A 22960-nucleotide genomic window follows, 5' to 3' on the forward strand; every position below is an offset into this window, starting at 1 on the left:
TCAGTAGAGACGGGGTTTCACCATGTTGACCAGGATGGTCTCGATCTCTCGACCTCGTGATCCACCCGCCTCGGCCTCCCAAAGTGCTGGGATTACAGGCTTGAGCCACCGCACCCATCATTCTCAGCAAACTGACACAAGAGCAGAAAATCAAACACTGTACATTCTCACTCATAGGCGGGTGTTGAACAATGAGAACACAAGGACACAGGGAGGGGAGCACTACACACTGGGGTCCGTTGGGGGAAAATGGGGGAGGGGCGGGGGGTGGGGAAGTGGGAAGAGATAGCATGGGGAGAAATGACAGATACAGGTGAGGGGACGGAAGGCAGCAAACCACACTGCCATGTGTGTACCTATGCAACAATCTAGCATGTTCATCACATGTACCCCGAAACCTAAAATGCAATAAAATAAAATAAAATAAAATAAATATTTACTCATAAGACTGCAAGCAAAGATAACAAGTAGATAAATAAAATATAAATTTGCTCTATATACAACTCAACATTTTAGGAATAAGACATGTACACTATACATTATAGATCAAGAAATTAAATCTCTACAACAATAATTCCCCCAAAAGTGTAAATTCAGGTATTTAACTTTAATGCTAACTATTTATTTATTTATTTATTTATTTATTTATTTATTTATAAGTTCTGGAATACATGTGCAGAACAGGCAGGTTTGTTGCATAAGGTATACATGTACCATGGTAGTTTGCTGCACCCATCAACCTGTCATCCACATTAGGTATTTCTCCTAACACTATCCCTCCCCTAGCCCCCAACCCCTTGACAGGCCCCGGTGTGTGATGTTCCCCTCCCTGTGTCCATGTGTTCTCATCATTCAACTCCCACTTATGAGTGAGAACATGTGGTGTTTGGTTTTCTGTTCCTGTAGTTTTAACTATTTAAATCTTAACATGTCTTGATTATATGCATTACAGTGCTGCCTAAGCCTTATATAAAATGTAAGATTTGCAAAATTTATGTCTACTTGTTAATGGCTGTCTATAATCAAAGACAAACCTCTCAGCATTTAGCTTTGAGAAGGGAATGCAAAAAGAAACATAACTCATATATTTATACACTTCCTATCAGATATTTCCCCCATTGGGCAGAAATCAGAATCTGTATGTATGTAAATTAAATGGTCCATTAAAATGTTTTAAAGCCAAAAAAAAAAAAAAAAAAAAAAAAAGGGCATTTTCACAACTTTGGATACGTTAACTTAAAAACACACACACAATATCTATAAATGTGGAAAGGAGAGAAAACTTTATTTCTTAGAAAGGGTTACAGCCTGCAAGGTGGCCATTCTTCAGGCTGGGAAGCTTGCCTCATTCAAAGACTGGAGACAGGTGCTTCAAAGGAGGAGGGGTTGGGGAAACAGCTTTATCCTGAAAAGGCTGGTTAAATATATATATTCAACAGGTTATAGGAGGAGCTATGAATATTCATAAAAGTGGTTCTGATGCATATGTATTAAATAAATGTGCATGTTAACATATGACCCTATGTTCACTTTAGGATGATTTAACATTTAAATGTATTACAATTAAGTCCTATATATCAAAAGGTCCTTTGAGAACATAAAGTATGCAAGTGCACAACCTCTGTCAACTGGCCAGAAACAGTCCATGGTCGGTGGTCGTCTTATCACCTGGTGTTGCAGGGGTCAGTTAGTCAGAGCCTGTGAGCTGGATGAGCTCTAATTGTCATAATATTGCTTATTTCTAGCCAGTGCTTGTTAAGCTGCTAGAGAAAAAGGAAAACTTCCTAGCAAGGTTAGAACATAGTTTCTTTTTTTTTTTTTTTGAGACGGAGTTTCACTCTTGTTACCCAGGCTGGAGTGCAATGGCGCGATCTCGGCTCACCACAACCTCCGCCTCCCGGGTTCAGGCAATTCTCCTGCCTCAGCCTCCTGAGTAGCTGGGATTACAGGCACGCGCCACCATGCCCAGCTAATTTTTTGTATTTTTAGTAGAGACGGGGTTTCACCATGTTGACCAGGATGCTCTCAATCTCTTGACCTTGTGATCCACCCGCCTCGGCCTCCCAAAGTGCTGGGATTACAGGCGTGAGCCACCGCGCCCGGCCAGTTTCTTCTTTAAACGTAGGGGTGTATGACTTAACCCTTGTCTGGCATTGCCTTAGGTTCTATTTATAATTTAGTATGTTACTGCCATGAGGAGTCTGTTCTGTCAATCAATGGGTTTTTTTTGTTTTTTGTTTTTTGTTTTTTGTTTTTTTTTGAGAGGGAGTCTTATTCTCCACCTAGGGTGGAGTGCAATGGTGCCATCTTGGTTCACTGCACCCTCCGCCTTCCAGGTTCAAGCAATTCTCCTGCCTCAGCCTTCCAAGTAGCTGGGACTACAGTCACCCGCCACCACGCACAGCTAATTTTTGTAGTTTTGGTAGAGACAGAGTTTCACCATATTGACCAAGTTGGTCTTGAACTCCTGACCCCAGGTGATCCACCCACTTCAGCCTCCCAAAGCACTGGGGTTACAGGCATGAGCCACTGCGCCGGCCTGTTCTGTCAATCTTCTGGTCTCTATTTTAACATATGCTAATAAGTTGTTGTGTCTAAACCACAAAAGAAAGGGGATATAAAAAAACAAAGACATGTCTGACCTCTCCTTCCATCAGAGCCAGGAACTTGGTTTTTAACTTTTTCTAGGGTCCTCTTGGCTCAAAGGATGTCTGCTCCGTCTATGGTGGGCTTAGGATTTTATTTTAGTTTACACACTGCAGTTCTAGGGTGCTGCAAACGAATCCTGCATGACACACTTGGGTACCACCTACTCGTTCTCAGCAAATCTCTGTTCACAGAGAGCCTTAAAATAAAATAAAATAAAGGTGGTGAGCAGTATTTTACTCTTGCAATTCTACTAACATCCATTGAATTTGCTTAAAAACATTTTATTGGTATTGTGCTGGAATATTCTAATTGAGAATTTCCCCCAGTTTCCAATTAGGACATTCCGTGTGATTTATGACACCCATGACTATCAGAGATGTTCCCCCAACACCATTTTCGCCTTGTTTCAACTCTTCATTCAATAAATCTTTAATGTTTCTTGCACCATAGTTATATATTTTGAGTTGAATTTCATTTCCTCTTCTTTCCTCTTCCTTAATTTTAGTAAAAGGAAAATTGACAGCAACATCCAATATAAGAATGAAGTGAGTTTAAATGCTGTAAGTAATCGGCTTTCTATCTTAGAGCTGAGCATTAGTTTTCCTGGAAGGAACCAGGATTTTTTTCACCTCCAAGAATCCTCAGCTGTACTTTCCTGGTGTTGTGGAGACATGGGGAAACTGAGTCAGACCCCTTGTTCCCCATCCTACCTTCATTAACCAGCTCCCTGATGACCTTGGAAAAGTCATTCAACTTCTCCAAGCCTAAGAAAAGAATTGATAGAAGAATTCTAAGATTCCTTTCAGTTCCTGTTTTAATTCTTTAAGAAAAATAAAAGTAAATTAAGGGCCGGGAGCGGTGACTCACGCCTGTAAATCCCAGCACTTTGGGAGGGCTGAGATGGGCAGCCTCAAGAGGTCAAGAGATGGAGACCATCCTGGCCAACATAGTGAAACCCCATCTCTCTTAAAAATATAAAAATTAGCTGGGTGTGGTGGCGCACGCTTGCAGTTCCAGCTACTCGGGAGGCTGAGGCAGGAAAACCGCTTGAACCCAGAGGTGGAGGTTGCAGTGAGCCGAGAGCGCACCACTGCACTCCAGCCTGGCAACAGAGCTGGACTCCCTCTCAAAAAAAAAATAAAACAAAAATTAAGATTAAAAGAAAATATCCAGAAAAGACAAACTTGTTGCTCATTTGAACAGTTTTCCTGGTCTGCCTTTTTTGATGGATAACACCTTCTTGATTTAATTCTCTGCTAGAAATATGCACAGCCATGCTCTTTCCATACAGCCTAACAGCTCATAAAATGCACCTGCCATTAAAATGATTTGCGTGATCCATTTGGCAGCTACTGAGCTGTTGATGGTCCTAACTATCTGGTTTTCTTCGTCGTGTGGGTTTCTGTTTATGCGACCGTCTTTCTGAGGTCACCCTGTGTGTGCCACTGCCTTCTGGTGCTGTCCTCTGGCCCTCGAGAACCGTTTCTGCGACTGGACACCTGCCTCGCCTACCACACGGTCGCCTTCCACACAGTACCGACCTGTCTGAAAACAAGGGTGTGGCCCAGGCAGCAGGGGTAGGGGCGTGTCACACACACCGTGCCTTACAAAGGGGAAAAATTAGAGGTTCCCGCGAGATGCTTGTGACTCTGGTACTTTTAGAAGTACCGCAGCCAGGCAGCGGGCCTTCCTCCGGCACCTCGCTCTGGATAGGGCTGCCATTTGCATCCTAGCTGTGATTTAGACGCCTCCAACCTTCTAGTTTTCAGTTAACCAGAGCCCTATCGCCGCCCAGATCATCCCAGGTCCCCATGACGTCGTTTATTGTGGCAACCATGCCTGGCGACTGCCCAGAAACCCAGTGCGTCCTGCCCAGTGTTTAAGCGCGAGAAGTGGCAGAGGCAAGTGGCGGCCAAGCGCAGGAGCAGGGGCAGGGGCAGGAGCGGGGGCGCAGGAGCGCGGCCGGGAGCTCTCGCAAGGGGCGCACCGCAGCCAAGCCCGCAGAGGAGGAGCGCACCGGCGCGGCATGGGCTGCGGACCTTCCCAATCCGCTGAAGACCGGAGACGTGGCCCCACGCCCAGGAAGGGCTGGGAAGAGGGATTCAAGGTAAAAAAGAAAAATGAAAAAAGAAAAAGAAGGAAAGAAAATAAAATAAATAAACAAACTGACAGACATAAAGCCTTTTGCCTGGGAGGCCTCGCGATTCCCACTCTAGGGGGCAACAGGAGTGGGCTGGAGCAGGGTGGGTCAAGGTCCACAGCCAGCCTAGTGAGCAGGTGAGAGCAACTTTATTCTGCCCGTGTTTAACTGCTGTCTTAACCAGGACTAGATAGAAAGATGGACAAATATCAAAATCTATCTATATCGATAGAGAGTATAGACACAGATACATGGCTTTAGGATCAATTTTGAGAGCCTTTAGTGTTTAAAGAGATTGTGCAGGTGGTCCCACCCCAGGGCAGAGGCAAGGAATAACGGGATGAGCAGTGTGCTCTGCACAGGGCTAGGGTTGACCTTGATTGTCCAGGGAAGGTTGGAGTCCCTAGGAACTGCCATATATTACAGGCCTCTGGAAAATAGGCCCTTTGGTAGTTACTTAGAGCTGGGAGAGATCTCAGAACCCATCTAACTGCGTCCTCTCGATTCATAGATGAGAATCGTGAGGCCCAGAGAGAGAGATGACTTGCCTGAGGATGCACAGCTAGCTTGAGGGCATGGCGAGGGTAGAATTTAGTTTTCGAAAGTTTTGTTCCAGTACTCTTTTCCATAATTCCTCAAAGTTGCATGCCCTGTAATTCTTCTGGAGACATGATGGGGAATTTTTTTCCAGAGCAAAACCTAGAGGGATGAGTTGGTTGAGGCAGAAATAAAGTCCATGATCTTTCTTTCTCTCTTTCTCGTTCTCTCTTTCTTTTTTCTTCTTTTCTTTCTTAGATGGAGTTTCACTCTTGTTGCCCAGGCTGGAGTGCAAGTGCAATGGCGGGCTCTCCGCTCACCGCAATCTCCGCCTCCTGGGATTCAAGCTATTCTCTCGTCTCAGCCTCCTGAATCGCTGGGATTGCAGGCGCCTGCCACCACGCCTGGCTAATTTGTTGTATTTTTAGTAGAGACAGGGGTTGCATTATGTTGGCCAGGCTGGTGTGAGCCGCCACGCCCGGCCCAAGGTCCAGGATTTATTTGTGTCCTTACCACCCTCCAGATTCCATAGAGAGCGCTGGCAACCCTCAAGGGTCCATTTCAGAGGGGCCACATCCAAAGATGAGGCTACCATGTAATTTATCATCAAAATCATGCTTTTAAGAGTGAAAAGGAACCTATTAATACATTTTCCCAAAGAGCCTGACTGAAACCCAGGAAGCTGGGACTTATGGCCAGCTGTCCAAAGGGTCATTTCTGGAGCTACTGTTTAAAGTGCACGCACTTGGTCTCAGCAGGCACTGTGCAAAACACAATTAAGTGCCAGTTACAGCACCTACTACATGTGGGGCACATCTGCTGAGCTCTTGGAGTACATTTCAAAACAAGCAAACCAGAATCTAGTGAAGGCTGACTCCAGACTTAGTACCTGGTGCCCTGGGGGACACTGTGCCCAAATGACCACTCATCTTAACACTGTTTTCTGCTTTCAATCCGGAAACTGCCATTGCCTATGTATAGGGACAATTACCTTTTATGGGGTCTTTCTGCCTCTCCTGTCAGGATCCTAACGAGTTTCTCCTCCACACTGCCACCTGTCTTTCCAAGGGAAAAGTTTCCCTTCATGCACAGAGTTTCATCCCATTCTGTCCCTCTAATGTCATCCTCTTCTCTTCACTGGTGCCTGTCACTTGTGGGCTCTTGGGTCTGTTAAACCAAATGACTCTCAGGACTCAGTTCTCCCAGGGTTCTCACACCTTCATGCCTTTACCCGTGCCATTCCCTCTTCCTGGGATGCCCTCCTCAGACCCTTTCCTATTGGCCTGGTGAACTCATGATCACGGGTTGGACTAATATGTAGAAATACTTTCTCCCATTTTTCAAAAATACATGAATGTCATTTAAAAGTGCTAATCCATCGTTCTTGTTCCCCTTTTCCTATAAAATCTTCCTTTTATTTTTTATTTTGTGAGCTGGCCTGATTACGTATAAGACTTCAACAGAAGGGATGGTCGCTCTTTGTGTTTCTTTTCTGGCCATTGTCATTTGTTTCATCTCATGGTTACTGCTGAAACCAGTTGTGTTGCCTAGCATAGGAGGGGATGCTAAACCCCAGTCCTCTCCAAGTGCCAACCAAATACTCTATGCCTTCTGGGACAAGCCACTTCAAGGCCCAGGAGGGTTCCTGAGTTTCAACCTAAATTTCCTGGGTAGGATAATTATCACTTCTTGCTTGGATTTTTGTGCAAGTCTCCTAACTGCTCTCCCTGGATCCCTTCTCTGCTTCCTTCCCCACCTGACCTTCTCCTCTCATCATCCACATAACTTCCGGAAGGATCTTTCTAAAATAAAATCTGATTATCTCAGTCCTCTGTTAAAAAGGAGTCCCCAGCCCATTAGGTAGGACACAGAAACCAATGGTCAAGAGTATGACAACCTAGGTTTGATTTCCAGATTTATTATTTATTTGTTATGTGACCTTGGTTAAGTTACTTAACCTCTTTGTGCCCCAGTTTTCATATTTGTAAAATGAGGTAGTAACAATATACGTAGTGGGACTTCTGTATCTGTGGGATCCACATTCAGGGATACAAGAAGCATAGATGAAAAATATTTTAAAAACTGTACTGAACATGTACAGACTTTTTATTGCTATTGTGCCTTAAACATACAGTACAACAACTATTTATGTAGCATTAACATTGTTTTAGGCATTTATGAGTAATCTGTAGATGATTTTAAGTATACAGAATCATGTGCATGGATTATATGCAAATACTACACCATTTTCTATAAAGGACTTGAACATCCATGGGTTTTGGTATCCAAGGGAGGTCCTGGAACCAATCCCCCACTAATGCTAGGTATGACTGTACTTATTTTGTAGAGTTATTGTGAGGATTAAATGACTTAATACATGTAAAGTGCTCATACCAGTGCCTGATGCAGAATAAGTGGTTTCAATGATTATATAAGATAAAATCCTCAATCCTTATGTAGGCTGCTGTCCTAGCCCATCCTGGAGCTGACTTCTGCTAATTCCTCTAGTCTTGTCTATTCCCACACTGTAGACAAACCTTAGGACTTGTTCCCCAAGCGCATTCTGTCCCTAGCTCCATGCCTTTGCACCTGCTGTTTCCTCTCCTTCCAGATTTTTCCTTCTTCCTCTCCTGGGCCACACAACAAATGTGTACTCATTTTTCACAACATTCAAGGTCACTCCTCCTGAACCTCCCACCCCCAACCTGTGCCACCATGCTGGCAGGGTTGATCTTATACCTTCTCCTATCATATTTCAAGGCATTTTATTGTATTTATTTGTTTCTAGGTTTGCATTTCATCCTGTGTGGTTACCTCCTTGAGGACAGGAACTGTTTTTTAATCTTTATATCTCCAGTTCTCACTACAATTACATGACACAGATCAGGCACTAATGAATGTTTCTTGAGTGACTGCATGTCCCTCCTGGTTTCAAGATTCCTTAGTGTCATCTTGTCTCCTAGTAGCATAACTAGACTAATGACAGTCTGCAAGGAGGAAATTCAAGTTTAAAATAACCTGAAAATAGACTGAGAGTCAACTCCTGCATATACCTTCTTTCCTAGCCCCAAGCACTTGACTTTGGAAATCTGATCTGGGAAAGGTATGATTATTATTAACAAAACACTATAGATATTGGAATAGTAATAGTTTCTTTTACAACTTTCATGAATGCATAAGGCTTAGGGTTCAGTAGTTCAGCAGGATCTTTAAAATGAAATAAACGTGTTTGCTTGAATGAAATATTTATATTTCTTAGTAACATGACTTTAAAATATTCTAAATTAAATTTCTTGAGATCTATATACATACTTCCCCTTTGCTTTTTCTTTAATCTAAATGGGTGAGAAGCTACAGAAATAAAATAATGCATAATAATAAGAAAAGCATAGGAAACTTTTCTTAGTTGGAGAAATATTTTTCTTCTATGTGAATAACTCAAAATTCCTTGCATGTTACAAAAGAAAAAAGGCTGCATTGGAATCTGTGGTCTCCAAGGACCCTGCACAGTTTGTTTCCTAATACCTGATAAGAAAATTCTAGTTGATTGTCAGTAAAGGAAGGTATATTACTTCTTAAAATCCAACTTTTTAAGCCATTGTATTTCTGAATGTTTGGATAGTTGCTATTTATAATTACACTTACTAAAAGTAAACTAGAAAAAAAATCAAATTTTGAAGAAACTCTTCCTATATGTCTACAGACAAGTATATTCATAAAATACATCTGCTAATACTCTGACTTAAGAAGGTTTTAGCTCCAGGGTGCCTTGACAAATTATTCCCTTCAAGCTGTTTGGTAAATATGTTTCCCAAAAGCTATAGAACAAATGTAGTAGATCCAGACCAAAAAACAAATAACCCACAACAGACAAACAAACAAACAAAAAAACCACACGTCCATAGTTAAAAGCAATACCTTTTCGGGAATGCTGATGATTTCTTTGCATAGCTGTTAGCTTATAATTTACAACTTTTAAATTCTACCTAAAATCGATAAAAAATTTTATCTCCAAGACACTGAGGTATAAAATAAAGTTGATCGAAATGTAGAAACACATTGAATCTGTACTTATCTGCAACTTCTTCCCAAGGAAAAGATAGAATCTTCCACTCACCATCTCTTCCCCTCCTCAAGTACCCAAGTACCATTACCCATATAATAATGCAAGCAAACTTCTTCTCCTCTTCCTCCTCCTCCTCCTCCTCCTCCTTCTCCTCCTCCTCCTCCTCTGTCTTCTTCTTTCTTCTTCTTCCTCCTCCTCTTCTACTTCTTTCTTCTTCAGACAGGGTCTCACTCTGTCACCCAAGTTGAAGTGCAGTAGTGTGATGATGGTTCAACCTCCCCTGGCTCAAGAGAGCCTCTCACCTCAGCCTGCTGAGTAGCTGGGAGTGCAGGCAGGAGCCACCACACCTGGCTAACTTTCGATAGTTTGTGGAGAAGTTTCACCATGTTGCCCAGGGTTAATGCAGGTATACTTCTTATTGGTGTGAAAAATAAATTCTGCATGTATGTATAGAACAAGAACACTACCATATCCCTCGGAGGCATAGATCTAATTAACTTATAAATATGTCTAGTCTTTAAACTATGTCTGTTCTCAAGTCTACACTCATTATGAAATTGGGATAAAATTTCCAGAATGTGTTGCACATGGGTAAGATGTTTGAAAGACATTCTGAGTTTTCAAAAGAGAAGAACCTTCCATTTCTGCTCTGGAAACTGAAGGCTGGTTTATGTTTTTACATGCTAAAAGAGTGTGTTTTGTCTGCTACAATTTAGGTTTTGGTCACTAGCGGAGCTCAAAGGCAGACTGTCTCTAAATAAGAACAGATGGGTAGAGATCCTTGCTAAGGCCTGGATTCCAAATCCAAGTAGTTATAGTAACTTTGATAACACAGTTGTGAGGTCACTGAGGTTGTGGTATTTAAATCTATTCCAAGTTGTAATATACAGAAAGTCTTTGTGAAAAGCCCTCGTTTAGACTGAAAATATTCAAATTTGCTCTCAATTCCAATGTGGACACTTTTGCTGTTGTTGTTGTTACTATTATTAAATCATTAAATTTTTTCATTTGGAAAAAGTCCAAGAGTCTCCACTTGGAAATGACGAAACCTGACCTTGTTTGTAACTCAGTACTTCTGTAGGTTCAAAAAATGATGCATCTGCAAACCAAAATAAACTTGTGAAAATACTTGTTTTACTGTCACTGCAGATATTGGCTTCTAGTCGTTTATTTCGAAAGAAAGAAAAGAGTGTTCAACATGACTTACGTAATGTGCATCTTTACCGTTAGCATGTACTGTGAGCATCAGATAGGATCTCCTTCCTTTTCTTTCTTTATTACTTTTTTTTTTTTTGAGATGGAGATGGAGTTTCACTGTTACCCGGGCTAGAGTACAGTGGCATGATCTCAGCTCACTGCAACCTCTGCCTCTTGAGTTCAAGTTTTTCTCCTTCCTCAGCCTCCTGAGTAGCTGGGATTACAGGCGCCTGCCACCACACCCGGCTAATTTTTGTTGGAGATGACATTTCTTCACATTGACCAGACTAGTCTCGAACTCCTGACCTCAGGTGATCTGCCTGCCTTGGCCTCCCAATCTTCTTTTCTTTTGTTACATGTTTTATATACATATAAAACACACACACACATGGCCGGGCACCGTGGCTCAGGTCTGCAATCTCAGCACTTTGGGAGGCTGCCTGCAATCTCAGCACTTTGGGAGGCTGAGGTAGGCAGATCACTAGAGGTCAGGAGTTCAAGACCAGCCTGACCAACATGGAGAAACCCCATCTCTACTAAAACTACAAAATTAGCTGGGTGTGGTGGCATGTGTCTGTAATCCCAGCCTCTTGAAAGGCTGAGGCAAGAGAATCGCTTGAACCCGAGAGGCAGAGGTTGCAGTGAGCCGAGATCACACCATTGCACTCCAGCCTGGGCAACAAGAGTGAAACTCCACCTCAAAAAAAAAAAAAACCCACACACACATATATATAACATATGCAACATGTATTACATGTAGTGTGTTGTATCTAAAGACTCCTTTCATGGGTCTGCTTACTCTGCACTGTCTGCATGGGCAGTAACTGTGTCCATGAAGAAAGACGAATGAAAGGAGACAGAGGGAAAAAAAGCACATCATTGCTTAGGCTTTCTCCTTGTGCCAATTCCTATTTCAGATCCACTGAGTTTTTTATTACTTTCTTGTTTGGTTGGTTGGTTTTTCATGATTTCCCATGTAGCCCTGAGACACAGAACTAATTAACCCTCAACACAATGAAGTGATAGTGGTTTAGCTGGAGTTACCATTTTGTGTAAACACAGTGGTAAGAAGCTATGTAAGTCCCACTACCAGCATGCAGGAATCCCTAACTGAATTGGGAAAACCTGATCGTGACAGACACCACCATAACCTAGCCATTGCAATTTCTACTTAGCCTCTGAGGAACTTCAAAGGTTAGAGTAATTCCAGAAAGTGGTTAGACGTATTTGTATACTTTTTAAAATTCTGTTTGGCTTTTACTGTGAAAATACCGGGAGTTTCATGACAAGGTCTTATTTTTAATTCATTTCTCTTCAAGAAAATGTTTCTTGCCTAGAGTCATAATTTTAGAGCCAGAAGGACCTCCCATCTTCAGACTGAAGCTCTGAGAGGTTGATTCTCACAGTGTACTCTCTAATATTTCTGGACCCACTTCTTCCCCCCATTTTCCCTGCTACCATCTTTTCTCAGGTTTTATCACTTCTCACCTGGACAATGGCAATAATTGCAAGTGATCGCCCTGTTCTGTTCCTTCCATCCACTCTTGTTGCGCTAACCCAAGAGCAATTTTTCTAGAAAACCTTCCTGATGATTTTCATTTATTTCCAGGATAAAAATTCTACACAGGATTCCTATTGCATTCAAAATAGAATCAATCTCCTTTCCTTGTCACAAAATACTTCCCTTTTTCACCTCAACACCTTCCACGATCTACCCCAATCTGTTTCTGGTACGCCGGAGGAATTCATGTTCCTAGACGCACCCTATGGTTTCATTTTCCTGTCTTGTGTATGCTTTTCCTCTGCCTAGAATGTCCTTTTCTCCTTGTCCACTGGAAGCTCATTTATTAAGAACCAATTCAGGCATTTTTTTCCTTCTTTCATACCTTTTGCTACCTCCAACAAGATACAAACTTTTACCACAGTACAGGACTTTGCTGCAGAGAGTGGGAGACTGGGCATAGCATCATGTGCCTGTAGTCCTAGCTACTGGAGAGACCAAGACAGGAAGATTGCTTGAATCCAGTTTAAGGGCAAGTGCACTTTGATTGTGCCTGTGAATAGCCAGTGCACCCCAGCCTGGGCAACAGATGGAGACCCTGTCTCTAAAAAAATATAGTGGGAAGTGGAGGGCAGAGTCCTGAGGCCCTTCAAAGACTTGACAGGAAAGAAAAGCATCCCTTGGGCCAAAAAGTAAAATCAATAGACATTAAAAGAGGCCGGGCTCAGTGGCTCATTCCTGTAATCTTAGCACGTTGGGAGGCCAAGGAGGGCAGATCATTTGAGGTCAGGAGTTCGAGATCCACCTGGCCAACATGGTGAAACCCCGCCTCTACTCAAAATACAAAAATTAGCTGGACATGGTGGTGCGGCCCTGTAATCCCAGCTACTTGGGAGGCTGAGGCAGGAGAATTGCTTGAATGCAGGAGGCGAAGATTGCAGTGAGCCGAGATCGAGACACTGCACTCCAGCCTGAGCAACAGCAAGACTGTCTGGAAAAAAAAAATGACATTAAGAGAATCCTGGGAAGACATTACTGAGTGGAAGATGCTTGTGTTCTTATCTCTTCTGGAGACACTGAGGAGACTTCCTCTGGTATATGTGTCTTAGATGGAGAAGACGTTGCTAACATCCATGGAAATGAGAAGTGGGAAGCTGGTGCGGAAGGAGGGTCAGCACCCGGAGAGAGACGACATGGTAGTTCAGGGGAGACATGATAAAAGTTTCTTCTGAGCACATTAACATTTAAAATGTACTTACTCTAAAAATAAATGACAGTTCTTTAAACTGAATTAATTCAGCTTTGTGAAAAACTCATTACATTGTTCTTATTTTGCTGTGAAACTGTGAGAAATTTAACACAGACCAGCATTTTGTCATCAATGGTTTACTAAATCACAGAGAGGCCATTTTTATGCTTTGTTTTGACCTGTTTACAAGGAATGAAATTGTGGCTTGAAGAAACAGACACCCTAGAAAGGAGAAGGTGGGATTATAAATTAGTGCAGTATTTATGGAGAGCCTTATGGAAACACATATAAATATAAAATGTGCATATACTTAGACCCAGCATATCCACATCTAGAAGTTTATTCTTATGGAATGATTGGATGGGTTCACAGGTTCCCAGTGATGTATACTCACAGATATTATTCCAACACAGTTTTTAGTATTGAAAAGTTAGAGACACCTAGATAGCCTTCAGTAGGACTTGGTTAAATACATTGCGGCATAGTTACATAATGAGCTACAATGCCATCATCAGATAAGTGGCTACTTCTTATCACTAAATAGAGGTAGATCTATGTATGTTGACATAGGTAAATGCTTTTTGTATAATGCTAAGCAGGTTACAGAAATATATTTTTTATGTAATTAGTCTTATTTTTAAAACAGCTTTATTGAAATATAATTCACATGATTCACCTACTGTCTTAAGTCTGTTTGTGCTACTATAACAGAATACCATGGACTTGATAAGTGATAAAGAACAGAAATTTCTTTCTCATAAGAAGTCCAAGATCAAGGCAATGGAAAGTTCGATTGGTGAGGGCTACTCTTCTGTCCTCACATAGCGGAAAAGCAGAATAAGTTAATGAAGAGACTCTGTTGATAAATACCTTAATCCCATTAATGAGGGAGGAGCTGGCATGCCCTGATCAACTTTTAAAGATCTTACCTGTTAATATTATCACATTGCTAACATTTGAATTTGAGAGGAACACATTCAAACCTTAGCATCCATTTAAAATGTACAGTTGACAGCCATTACCACAATCTAATTTTAGAACATTTTTGCCCTCTGCAAAGAAATGACTACCCATTAACTGTCAATCCTTGCTTCCCCCACCCTCAGCAACTGCTAAATCTATTTTATGTTTCTGTAAATTTGCCTATTCTGAATATGAATGGCCTTTACGATTGGCTTTTTTCACTTAGCATAGTATTTCCAAGTATCTATGTTGCAACATATGTCAGTGACATTAAAATTTCTTTTTCTTGCCAAATAATATTCCTTTGGATAACTTACCACATTTTATTGATGTATTCATCAGCTGATGGACACCTGGCTTGTTTCCACTTTTGGGGTATTATAAATAATGATTGTGAACAGTTGTGTGTAAGTTTTTGCAAGAACAGATGTTTTTATTTTGCTTGGGTACATACTTAGGGGTGAAATGTCTGGGTCACGTGGTAACTAATTTTTGAAGAGCTCTCAAAGTGTTTTGGAAAGCGTTGCACCATTTCACATTTGCACAGCAACGTATGAGGGTTCCAGTTTCTCCACATCCTCACCAACACTTCTTATTGTGTGTCATTTTCATTATAGCAATCCCAGGGATATGAAGTGGTATCTCACTGTGGTTTGCATTCCCCTACTGATTAATAATATTGAACATCTTCTCATGTGCTCATTGGCCAGTTCCAGTTTATTTTTAAAGATTATGTGAGCAAATACATCTGGGCAATGATATACAAAACGGTAATAGTGCTTCTGTCTAGAGGATAGTCTTTCTTATTTTCTATTGTGTTTCTCTATCAATCAAGGTTCTACCAGAGGGAAAGAATCAGTAGGATAGATGGATAGATAGATAAGGAGATAGGTAAATTGTAAGGAATTGGCTGATACAGTCATGAAGGCTGGCTAGGAAAATCAAAATCCATAGGATAGGGCAGGCGGTCAAAAAGAACAGGCTGGAGATGAAGCTGCAATTCACAGGCAGATCTCCTCTTCCTCAGGAAGAGCTCAGTTCTACTCTTAATGACTTTCAATTGACTGGATGAGATCTATCCAGATCATCAGAGATAATCTCCTTTACTTAAAGTCAATTGATTATAAATATTAACCACATCTACAAACTACAGTAACACCTAGATTTGTGTTTGACAGGATAACTAGTTACTATAGCCTAGCCCAGGTGATGCATAAAACTGACCATTACAATTCTCTTTTATATTAGTTAGTTGTTTTTACAGTGAAATCTGCATGATTCTTTTTTTTTTTTTTGAGATGTGGTTTTGCCATCTTTCCCGGGCTGGTCTCAAACTCCTGGGCTACAGCGATCCTCCTGCCCCAGCCTCCCAAAGTACTGGAGTTAACAGGCATGAACCACCACATCTGGCCTGTATTACGTTTTTAATTGGCAAAAATAATATAGCTTCATTATTAATAATTGTTTTAATACATCGTACCTCTACTCTCACACTCAGTGATGAATGCTTGTTTTTCTTGGTATCCTCCAGAATGCTCAGCAGAGTAGCTTGTACCTGGTAGATGCCTATTAGATACTATCTTAGTTTTCTATTACTGCTATAGCCAATTTACACAAATTTAGTGCCTTAGAACAGTGGTCACCAACCTTTTTGGCACCAGAGACCAGTTTTGTGGAAGACATGTTTCCCCCAACACTGGTTGGGGGGATGGCTTCAGGATGATTCAAGAGCATTACATTTATTATGCACTTTATTTCTATTATGAATACATTGTAATATATAATGAAATAATTATACAACTCACCATAATGTAGAATCAGTGGGAGCCCTGCCTGAGCTTGTTTTCCTGCAACTAGACAGTCCCATTTGGGGGTGATGAGAGACAGTGACAGATCGTCAGGCTTTAGATTCTTGTAAGGAGCATGCAAGCTAGATCCCTTGCAAGTGCAGTTCACAATAGGCTTGTGCTCCTATGAGAATCTAACATCACTGCTGATCTGACAGGAGGCAGAGCTCAGGTGGTAATACGCAAGTGATGGGGAGCAGCTGTAAATACAGAGGAAGCTTCTCTGGCTAGGAAGGAAGCTTCTGCAACTTGCCTCCTGCTCTGCAGCCTGGTTTCTAACAGGCCGTGGACCAGTCCTGATCTGTGACCCCGGGAATTGGAGACCCCAATCTATGGCTTTCTGTGTAGTATACAGCCTACCACAGATACTAGCTGGCTAAATATTCACAAAGCAGACCCTGCAACACTGTTTTTATTTACCAAGAAACCTTGACTCTAACAAAGCTGTTCCCTTTTCACAGGCTGATGTCAGTGTGTCTCATTCTGGGGAGAATTGCAGCCCCCAGATGGAAGCTGTTCTGACCAAGAATACTGTGGACATTGCAGAAGGCCTGGGACAAGTCCAGATGGGAAGCTTACCTGGAACCATTTTAGAAAATTCTCCATCTCCTAGTGAAAGAAACAGACGAGGAAATTCAGGTAACCTCCCTGGCCTCCATTCATGTAGATCTTCACAAAATACTGTTCCTCTAAATACGTTTACAATGTATATTCCGAGTTCCTTTTATCACTGCTTTCTGGGCCATGAAGTACTTTCAATGGCAATGTTTTTATCTCTGAAACATTAGAATTTAGCCTTAGGCCTTCATTATGTAAGTAAATAATGCTAACCATTAATCTTCTTGTCAATGAAGTAATTAAGACCATCTTAAAAAAAAAAAAAAAAAACCTAAGGCTTTATTGGGACTTAGGGCTAGACTTTAGGAATAGGACTTGCACAGTTCAAAGGAATTTAACTGTGAACTGTGATAACATCTTTCCAAGGCGTTATGTGTAAATTTTCAGTGCCACAGATAGCACTCAAATGTAAGTTTTCTCAGCAAGGCAATTTACTTCTATGGAAGGATGTGTCTCACAGATGGAGCAAAGGTGAGCACACACCTGAACAGGGGAGGGGAAGGAGGGGTTCTTATCCCTGATGCAGATAACCCCTAATGATGTGTCATTCCCCAACTGGCGAGGGTTGGACAGCAAAGTCTAAGCTAATTCCGATTGGCTATTTTAAAGGGAGCAGGGACATGAGCCAGAGTGGCAGGATGAGCAGTTTGGTGGGAAGGAAGGTCACAGAACAGGTAACTAAAGGTGAGTCAGGTCAAAGCAGGTGATCAGGAGAACAGATGTGAACTACTGATTAGAACTGGCTGAAAAGTTGTTACTAAAACTAGGGGTAAGGGGGCAAAGAGAACCAGGAAGTTAAACTTTAAAATGGAGAGCAAAGAACAGGGGAGCTGAACATACTGTTACATTGGTTCTTTGGAGAGGGCCTCAGAACTCATTGTACGTAACAATTTACAGGCTAAAACCTTTGAAGAGGAATTTATCATATCCTACAAAGAGAAAATTCTACACTTGCAAGAATAAAACCTACAGTAAACTATTTTTCCTTTCTTCATCCAAATCATCAGCAAATATACAATAAAACAATCTTTCAGAAATGTGGAAGAGGTAGTTATGACTTACTGTGCTATCTAGAAACTATCTGTGGGTTCTCCTATGGTGTGTTTTCCCTTGACTTGAGTTACCCCCTGGTGTCAATTTAAGTCATCTTATTTATATTCAGTCAGCCTTTGAAGCATATTGAACTTCACAGCCCTCAAGGAAAAGTACTCTGTTTTATTTCAGGGGTGAAAATTTTCACTTACCATCACTATTGTTTCTTCTCTAGGCACTTGGGACTGGAAAATTGATGGGTTCATACACGCAATTCTATTTCTTGAACTTTTCCTGGCACACTCAGGTTATCACAGATTTTATATTTGCCCTCTCCTTGCTGTTCTGATGGAGTCAGCATGACCTCTGAGAATGTCTAGGAGGCTGAGGAATGCAGCACAGGAACAGCCTCTCCCTCCCTTCTATGTGTTAAATTGACACATACATTTTTTTTCCCAATAATTCTGTTGAGACAACTTCCCTCTAGAGAGCAACATGAGCACTAATATCAGTGTTGGTCACAGACTGTAGAGCGTCAGGCAGACAGTGACCTGGGGACCCAGGACAGTCAGTGCTGCCAGCTGTGTGTGCAGTGTTAAAGGTGGCATGAAGAGGATGAGAGGTAAGCAGAAGGGTCTTGAGAGAGAGCAGCTAGGGAGGGAGTCAGCCACCAAAGCAGATGTTTCCAAAATGCAGCAGCATCAAAGGGTCCTCAGGAAGCATCTTACCACAGAGTGGGTAGGACCTAGAATCCCGAACTTTCTATGTGTCCTCTGCCCAGTTTCCTCTCTACATCTCAGCCCTTGGCATCCTCTTTTCTGCATCTCTGCTCTTCGAATCTGCAGAGTGTATTTCTTTTTTTTTTTTTTTTTTTTGAGACAGAATCTTGCTGTGTCACTGAGGCTGCAGTGCAGTGGCGTGATCTCAGCTCACTGCAACTCCACCTCCCAAATTCAAGCAATTCTCCTGCCTCAGCCTCCCTAGTAGCTGGGATTACAGGCATGTGCCACCACACCTGGCTAATTTTTGTATTTTTAGTAGTGACGGGGTTTCACCATGTTGGCCAGGCTGGTCTCGAACTCCTGACCTCAGGTGATCTATCTGCCTTAGCCCCCCAAAGTGTTGGAATTACAGGCATGGGCCACTGCGCCTGGCTGTGTGGAGCATATTTCTTAAGACTACCACGTTTCACACTAACATTTCCCAGTGTTTCCTTTTTTAAAAAACCTTTTTATTTTGTATATTCAGATTCAAGAAAAGGTGCAAAAAACAAAGAACACCTATATTCTTTCACTCGGATTCCCAAAATGTTAACATTCTGCCACACTGAATTCTCATATCCCCCCTTATGCAAGTATATTTTTCCGAGAGCACGTTACAGACATAATGCCACTTTACTTTCACAAACTCCAGTGTATATTTCCTAAAAACAAGGACGCTCTTTGCATAGTCTCTGTACAAGGATCAAAATCAGGAAATTACTTTTCATGTAGTACTATTGTCTCACCTATAGACCGCATATTCAAATTTTGTCAATTGTCTCACAACTGTCCTTTATAAATGAATATTTGATTCAGGATCTGTCTAACCCAGGATCACATGTTTAATTTAGTCATCATATGGTCTTTAGTCTTCTTTAATCTGAACAACTCCTCAGCTTTTCTTAGTCTTTTATGACCTTGATATTTTTGAAAAATATAAAGCATTTATTTTGCAGAATGTTTATCAATTTGAGTTTGTTTGAGCTTTCCTCACAACTGGATTTGGGTTACGCATTTTTTTTTTTTTGGAGACGGAGTCTCATTCTGTCACCCAGGCTAGAATGCAGTGGCAGTCTCAGCTGACTGTAACCTCCACCTCCCCAGTTGAAACAATTCTCTCTCCCTCAGCCTTCTGACTAGCTGAGATTACAGGTGTCCGCCACCACACTCAGCTAATTTTTTTTTTTTTTTTTTTTTTCAGTAGAGATGGGATTTCGCCCTGTTGGCCAGGCTGGTCTTAAACTCCTGACCTCTGGTGATCTTCCCTCCTCAGCCCCCCAAAGTGCTGGGAATACAGGTGTGAGCCAGGGTTACACATTTTTAGCAAGAATACCAAAAATGATATTGTGTCTCTCTTAATACATCAAATTAGGAGGTACATTATATTCAACTCTTTATGTTTGTGGGAATTTTTGCTTTACAAGCTTTTTTCTTAATCTTGTAACATTTATAAATGCTTAAAATTCAATTTGGATTTTGAGTCACAGCTAGAAAACCTTCCCTACATGAAGGTTAAAGATGAATTCACCAAGTGGGAAGAGATAGCATGGGGAGAAATGACAGACACAGGTGAGGGGATGGAAGGCAGCAAACCACACTGCCATGTGTGTACCTATGCAACAATCTTGCATGTTCATCACATGTACCCCGAAACCTAAAATGCAATAAAATAAAATAAAATAAAATAAAAAAAGAAACAAACAAAAAAAAAGATGAATTCACCCATGTTTTCTTGCATAATTTCACTTTTTACACTTATGCTTATGAAGAATTTCCAAGGGCATCAGAAAATGCTAATGTAAATGTTAGCTAGATAGGAAACAAAACTGTAAGTTCAGTAGGATGTCAGACATGAAAATAAAATAAACTTATGATGTCAAACTTATGAAAATAAAATTTTGTATATTAACAGTGGTGATCTCTGGGCGGTGAAAGTATCAGCATTTTTTAAATCTTTTACCAGTTTCCGTATTTTTAAAATTTACTCCAGTAACTATGCATTATTACTTTTCTAATCAAAAAGAAGCACAACGTGGTTTTTAAACATTTCCTAATGTTCTCCAATGTCCCAAGCAAGCATGAAAATTAGTTGAAATGACTGACATATTCCAGGAATCTCTGTATAAGTTGGCTGCTCTAAATACCAAGCCAAATACTTTAGAGAACTCTAAAAAGAATGAATTAGAATGATTACAATAATTTTATTATGTTAGTGACAGATGTCAAACATAGCATTCCTTTTAGGAGCATCCTGGGAGAGAAACAAACCTCTGACAGTGGATCTACTTACATCATCTATTTGGGAGGAGATCAGTGGGACAGTTGAGAGCAGGCATGTCAGAGCCAAGCAGATGAGGATTTAGTCCTTGGTAACACACATGCCACCTGTGTCACCTTAAGCAAGTTAATTAGCTTCTGTCATATGGGATAGGGCTGGGTGCAGTGGCTCATGCCTGTAATCCAGCACTTTGGGAGGCCAAGGTGGGCAGATCACAAGGTCAAGAGATCGAGACCATCCTGGCCAACATGGTGAAACCCCGTCTCTACTAAAAATACAAAAATCAGCTGCGGGTGGTGGTGCGTGGCTGTAATCTCAGCTACTCAGGAGGCTGAGGCAGAATTGCTTGAACCCAGCAGGCAGAGGCTGCAGTGAGGCGGAGATAGCACCACTGCACTCCAGCCTGGCAACAGAGGAAGACTCTGTCTCAATCAATCGATCAATCAATCAATAAAATAGGGATAATATCACTCTCAGAGTTGATGTTTGCATTTGATATCATACAGTGTATCAGGTACTTAATGTAGTGCAGGTGCCTAAGTGCTCATTAAATAATTATTATTCTTTTGACCTTTCCAGACAAGGCCACCTTCTAACCAAAAAAATTATTCTAATTCCTTGAAGGGGATTCACTGCTGACCTTATCATTGAAATTTTCTCCATTGTTTCAAGTTTCTGGTTGACCTCCCCATATGACATGTTTTACTACCTGTGCCAACACTGTGCAGAGCAAAATGAGTGGCAGCTCTATTTCAAACACTTGCAAGGGTAGAAAACAGCACTGGATAGTTACTGAGATAAGAGGAAAACTGTTGGAGGTACTTGCAGTGGCCAATCCTAGAAATCTCTTATACCAAAAAGGTTAACATGCTGAAGTGAGAGACATCTGGGGGTGCTGTGTGTGTGTGTGTGTGTGTGTGTGTTATCTTCCCAGCACAAATTCATGAAAGCTGTCATTGCTAACCAGTGAGATTAGAAATTTTTTCTGGGTGCAGTGGCTTAGGCCTGTAATCCCAGAACTTTAGGGGGCCAACACAGGTGGATCACCTGAGGTCAGGAGTTCGAGACCAGGCTGGTCAACATCGTAGAACTCCCTCTTGACTAAAAATACAAAGATCAGCTGGACATGGTGGTGGGAGCTTGTAGTCCCAGCTACTTGGGAGGCCAAAGCAGGAGAATGGCTTGAACCTGGGAGGCAGAGGTTGCAGTGAGCTAAGATGTCACCATTGCACTCCAGCCTGGGTGACAAGAGTGAAACAAGGAAGGAAGGAAGGAAGGAAGGAAGGAAGGAAGGAGGGAAGGAAGGAAGGAAGGAAAGGAAGGAAGGAGAGAGAATGAAAGGGAGAAAAAGGAAAGAAAGAAAGAGAAAGAAAGGGAGAAAGAAGAGAGAGAAAAGAAAGAGAAAGAAGAAACAAAGAAAGAAAGGAAAGAAAGCGAGGGAGGAAGGAGGGAAGAAGGAAAGAAGGGAAGGAAGGAGGAAAGGGTGGAAGGAACGAAGGAAATTTTCATAGGAAGATGCCATCCACTAAGTGGAATGGACTTGGTTACTCTCAGGACTTCCTGATAACGACTGCATAGACAATAGGTCATTTCTCAAGACTTCGCATTGCACTGTTACCGACAGGAAAAGCAAAACTGTCTTTGGCCCAACAGGCCAGTACCCTTTATTTTATAACGTGATGGCATAAACGTGACTGCCTATTTGCTTATTTATATAATTGAATGATTTGTAATGGGAGAGCCTCTCTCATTAGTGCGGCTTATAAAGACTCCCCTCTAAACTGTTTCAGTGCTCATTTTTAGAATCACGAATGAATATTTAGCTGATACCACTCTAACTCCAATTCTGATTTGGTTCAAAGACTCTTTTCAAAAAGGCATTCTTTTACTTATGTAGACTTAGCAGATGGCGTAATTATAAACTTAGGGTTGCAGAACTAGAAGTCTCTTGGCAACATCACACTGTTTATCCTTTGTATACAAAGCATGGAAACCAAACCACAACTCAAAGAATCACCAAAAGAATATCTGATTCTTAGCTGTGGTTTAGCTTCAGAATTAGTCCAGCAAACCAGTGTTGTCCTACCCAAGTGTATTTAAGTGTTGTCACAAAAGAACTTTT

General features: G+C 41.5%; 1 protein-coding gene across 1 annotated transcript in view; it reads left to right on the forward strand.

The window, feature by feature from the left end:
* Positions 1-4540: 4540 nt before the first annotated feature.
* Positions 4541-22960, forward strand: part of STMND1 (stathmin domain containing 1) — a 29679-nt gene continuing 11259 nt past the window's right edge. Inside the window, exons 1-2 of the mRNA XM_074397086.1 lie at positions 4541-4756; positions 16611-16788. Coding sequence (XP_074253187.1) covers positions 4676-4756; positions 16611-16788 — 259 coding nt within the window. The 5' untranslated portion in view covers positions 4541-4675. The remainder of the gene's footprint in view (positions 4757-16610; positions 16789-22960) is intronic.

This window comes from Saimiri boliviensis, chromosome 4 (assembly GCF_048565385.1).
Source record: "Saimiri boliviensis isolate mSaiBol1 chromosome 4, mSaiBol1.pri, whole genome shotgun sequence".
Taxonomy (NCBI): domain Eukaryota; kingdom Metazoa; phylum Chordata; class Mammalia; order Primates; family Cebidae; genus Saimiri; species Saimiri boliviensis.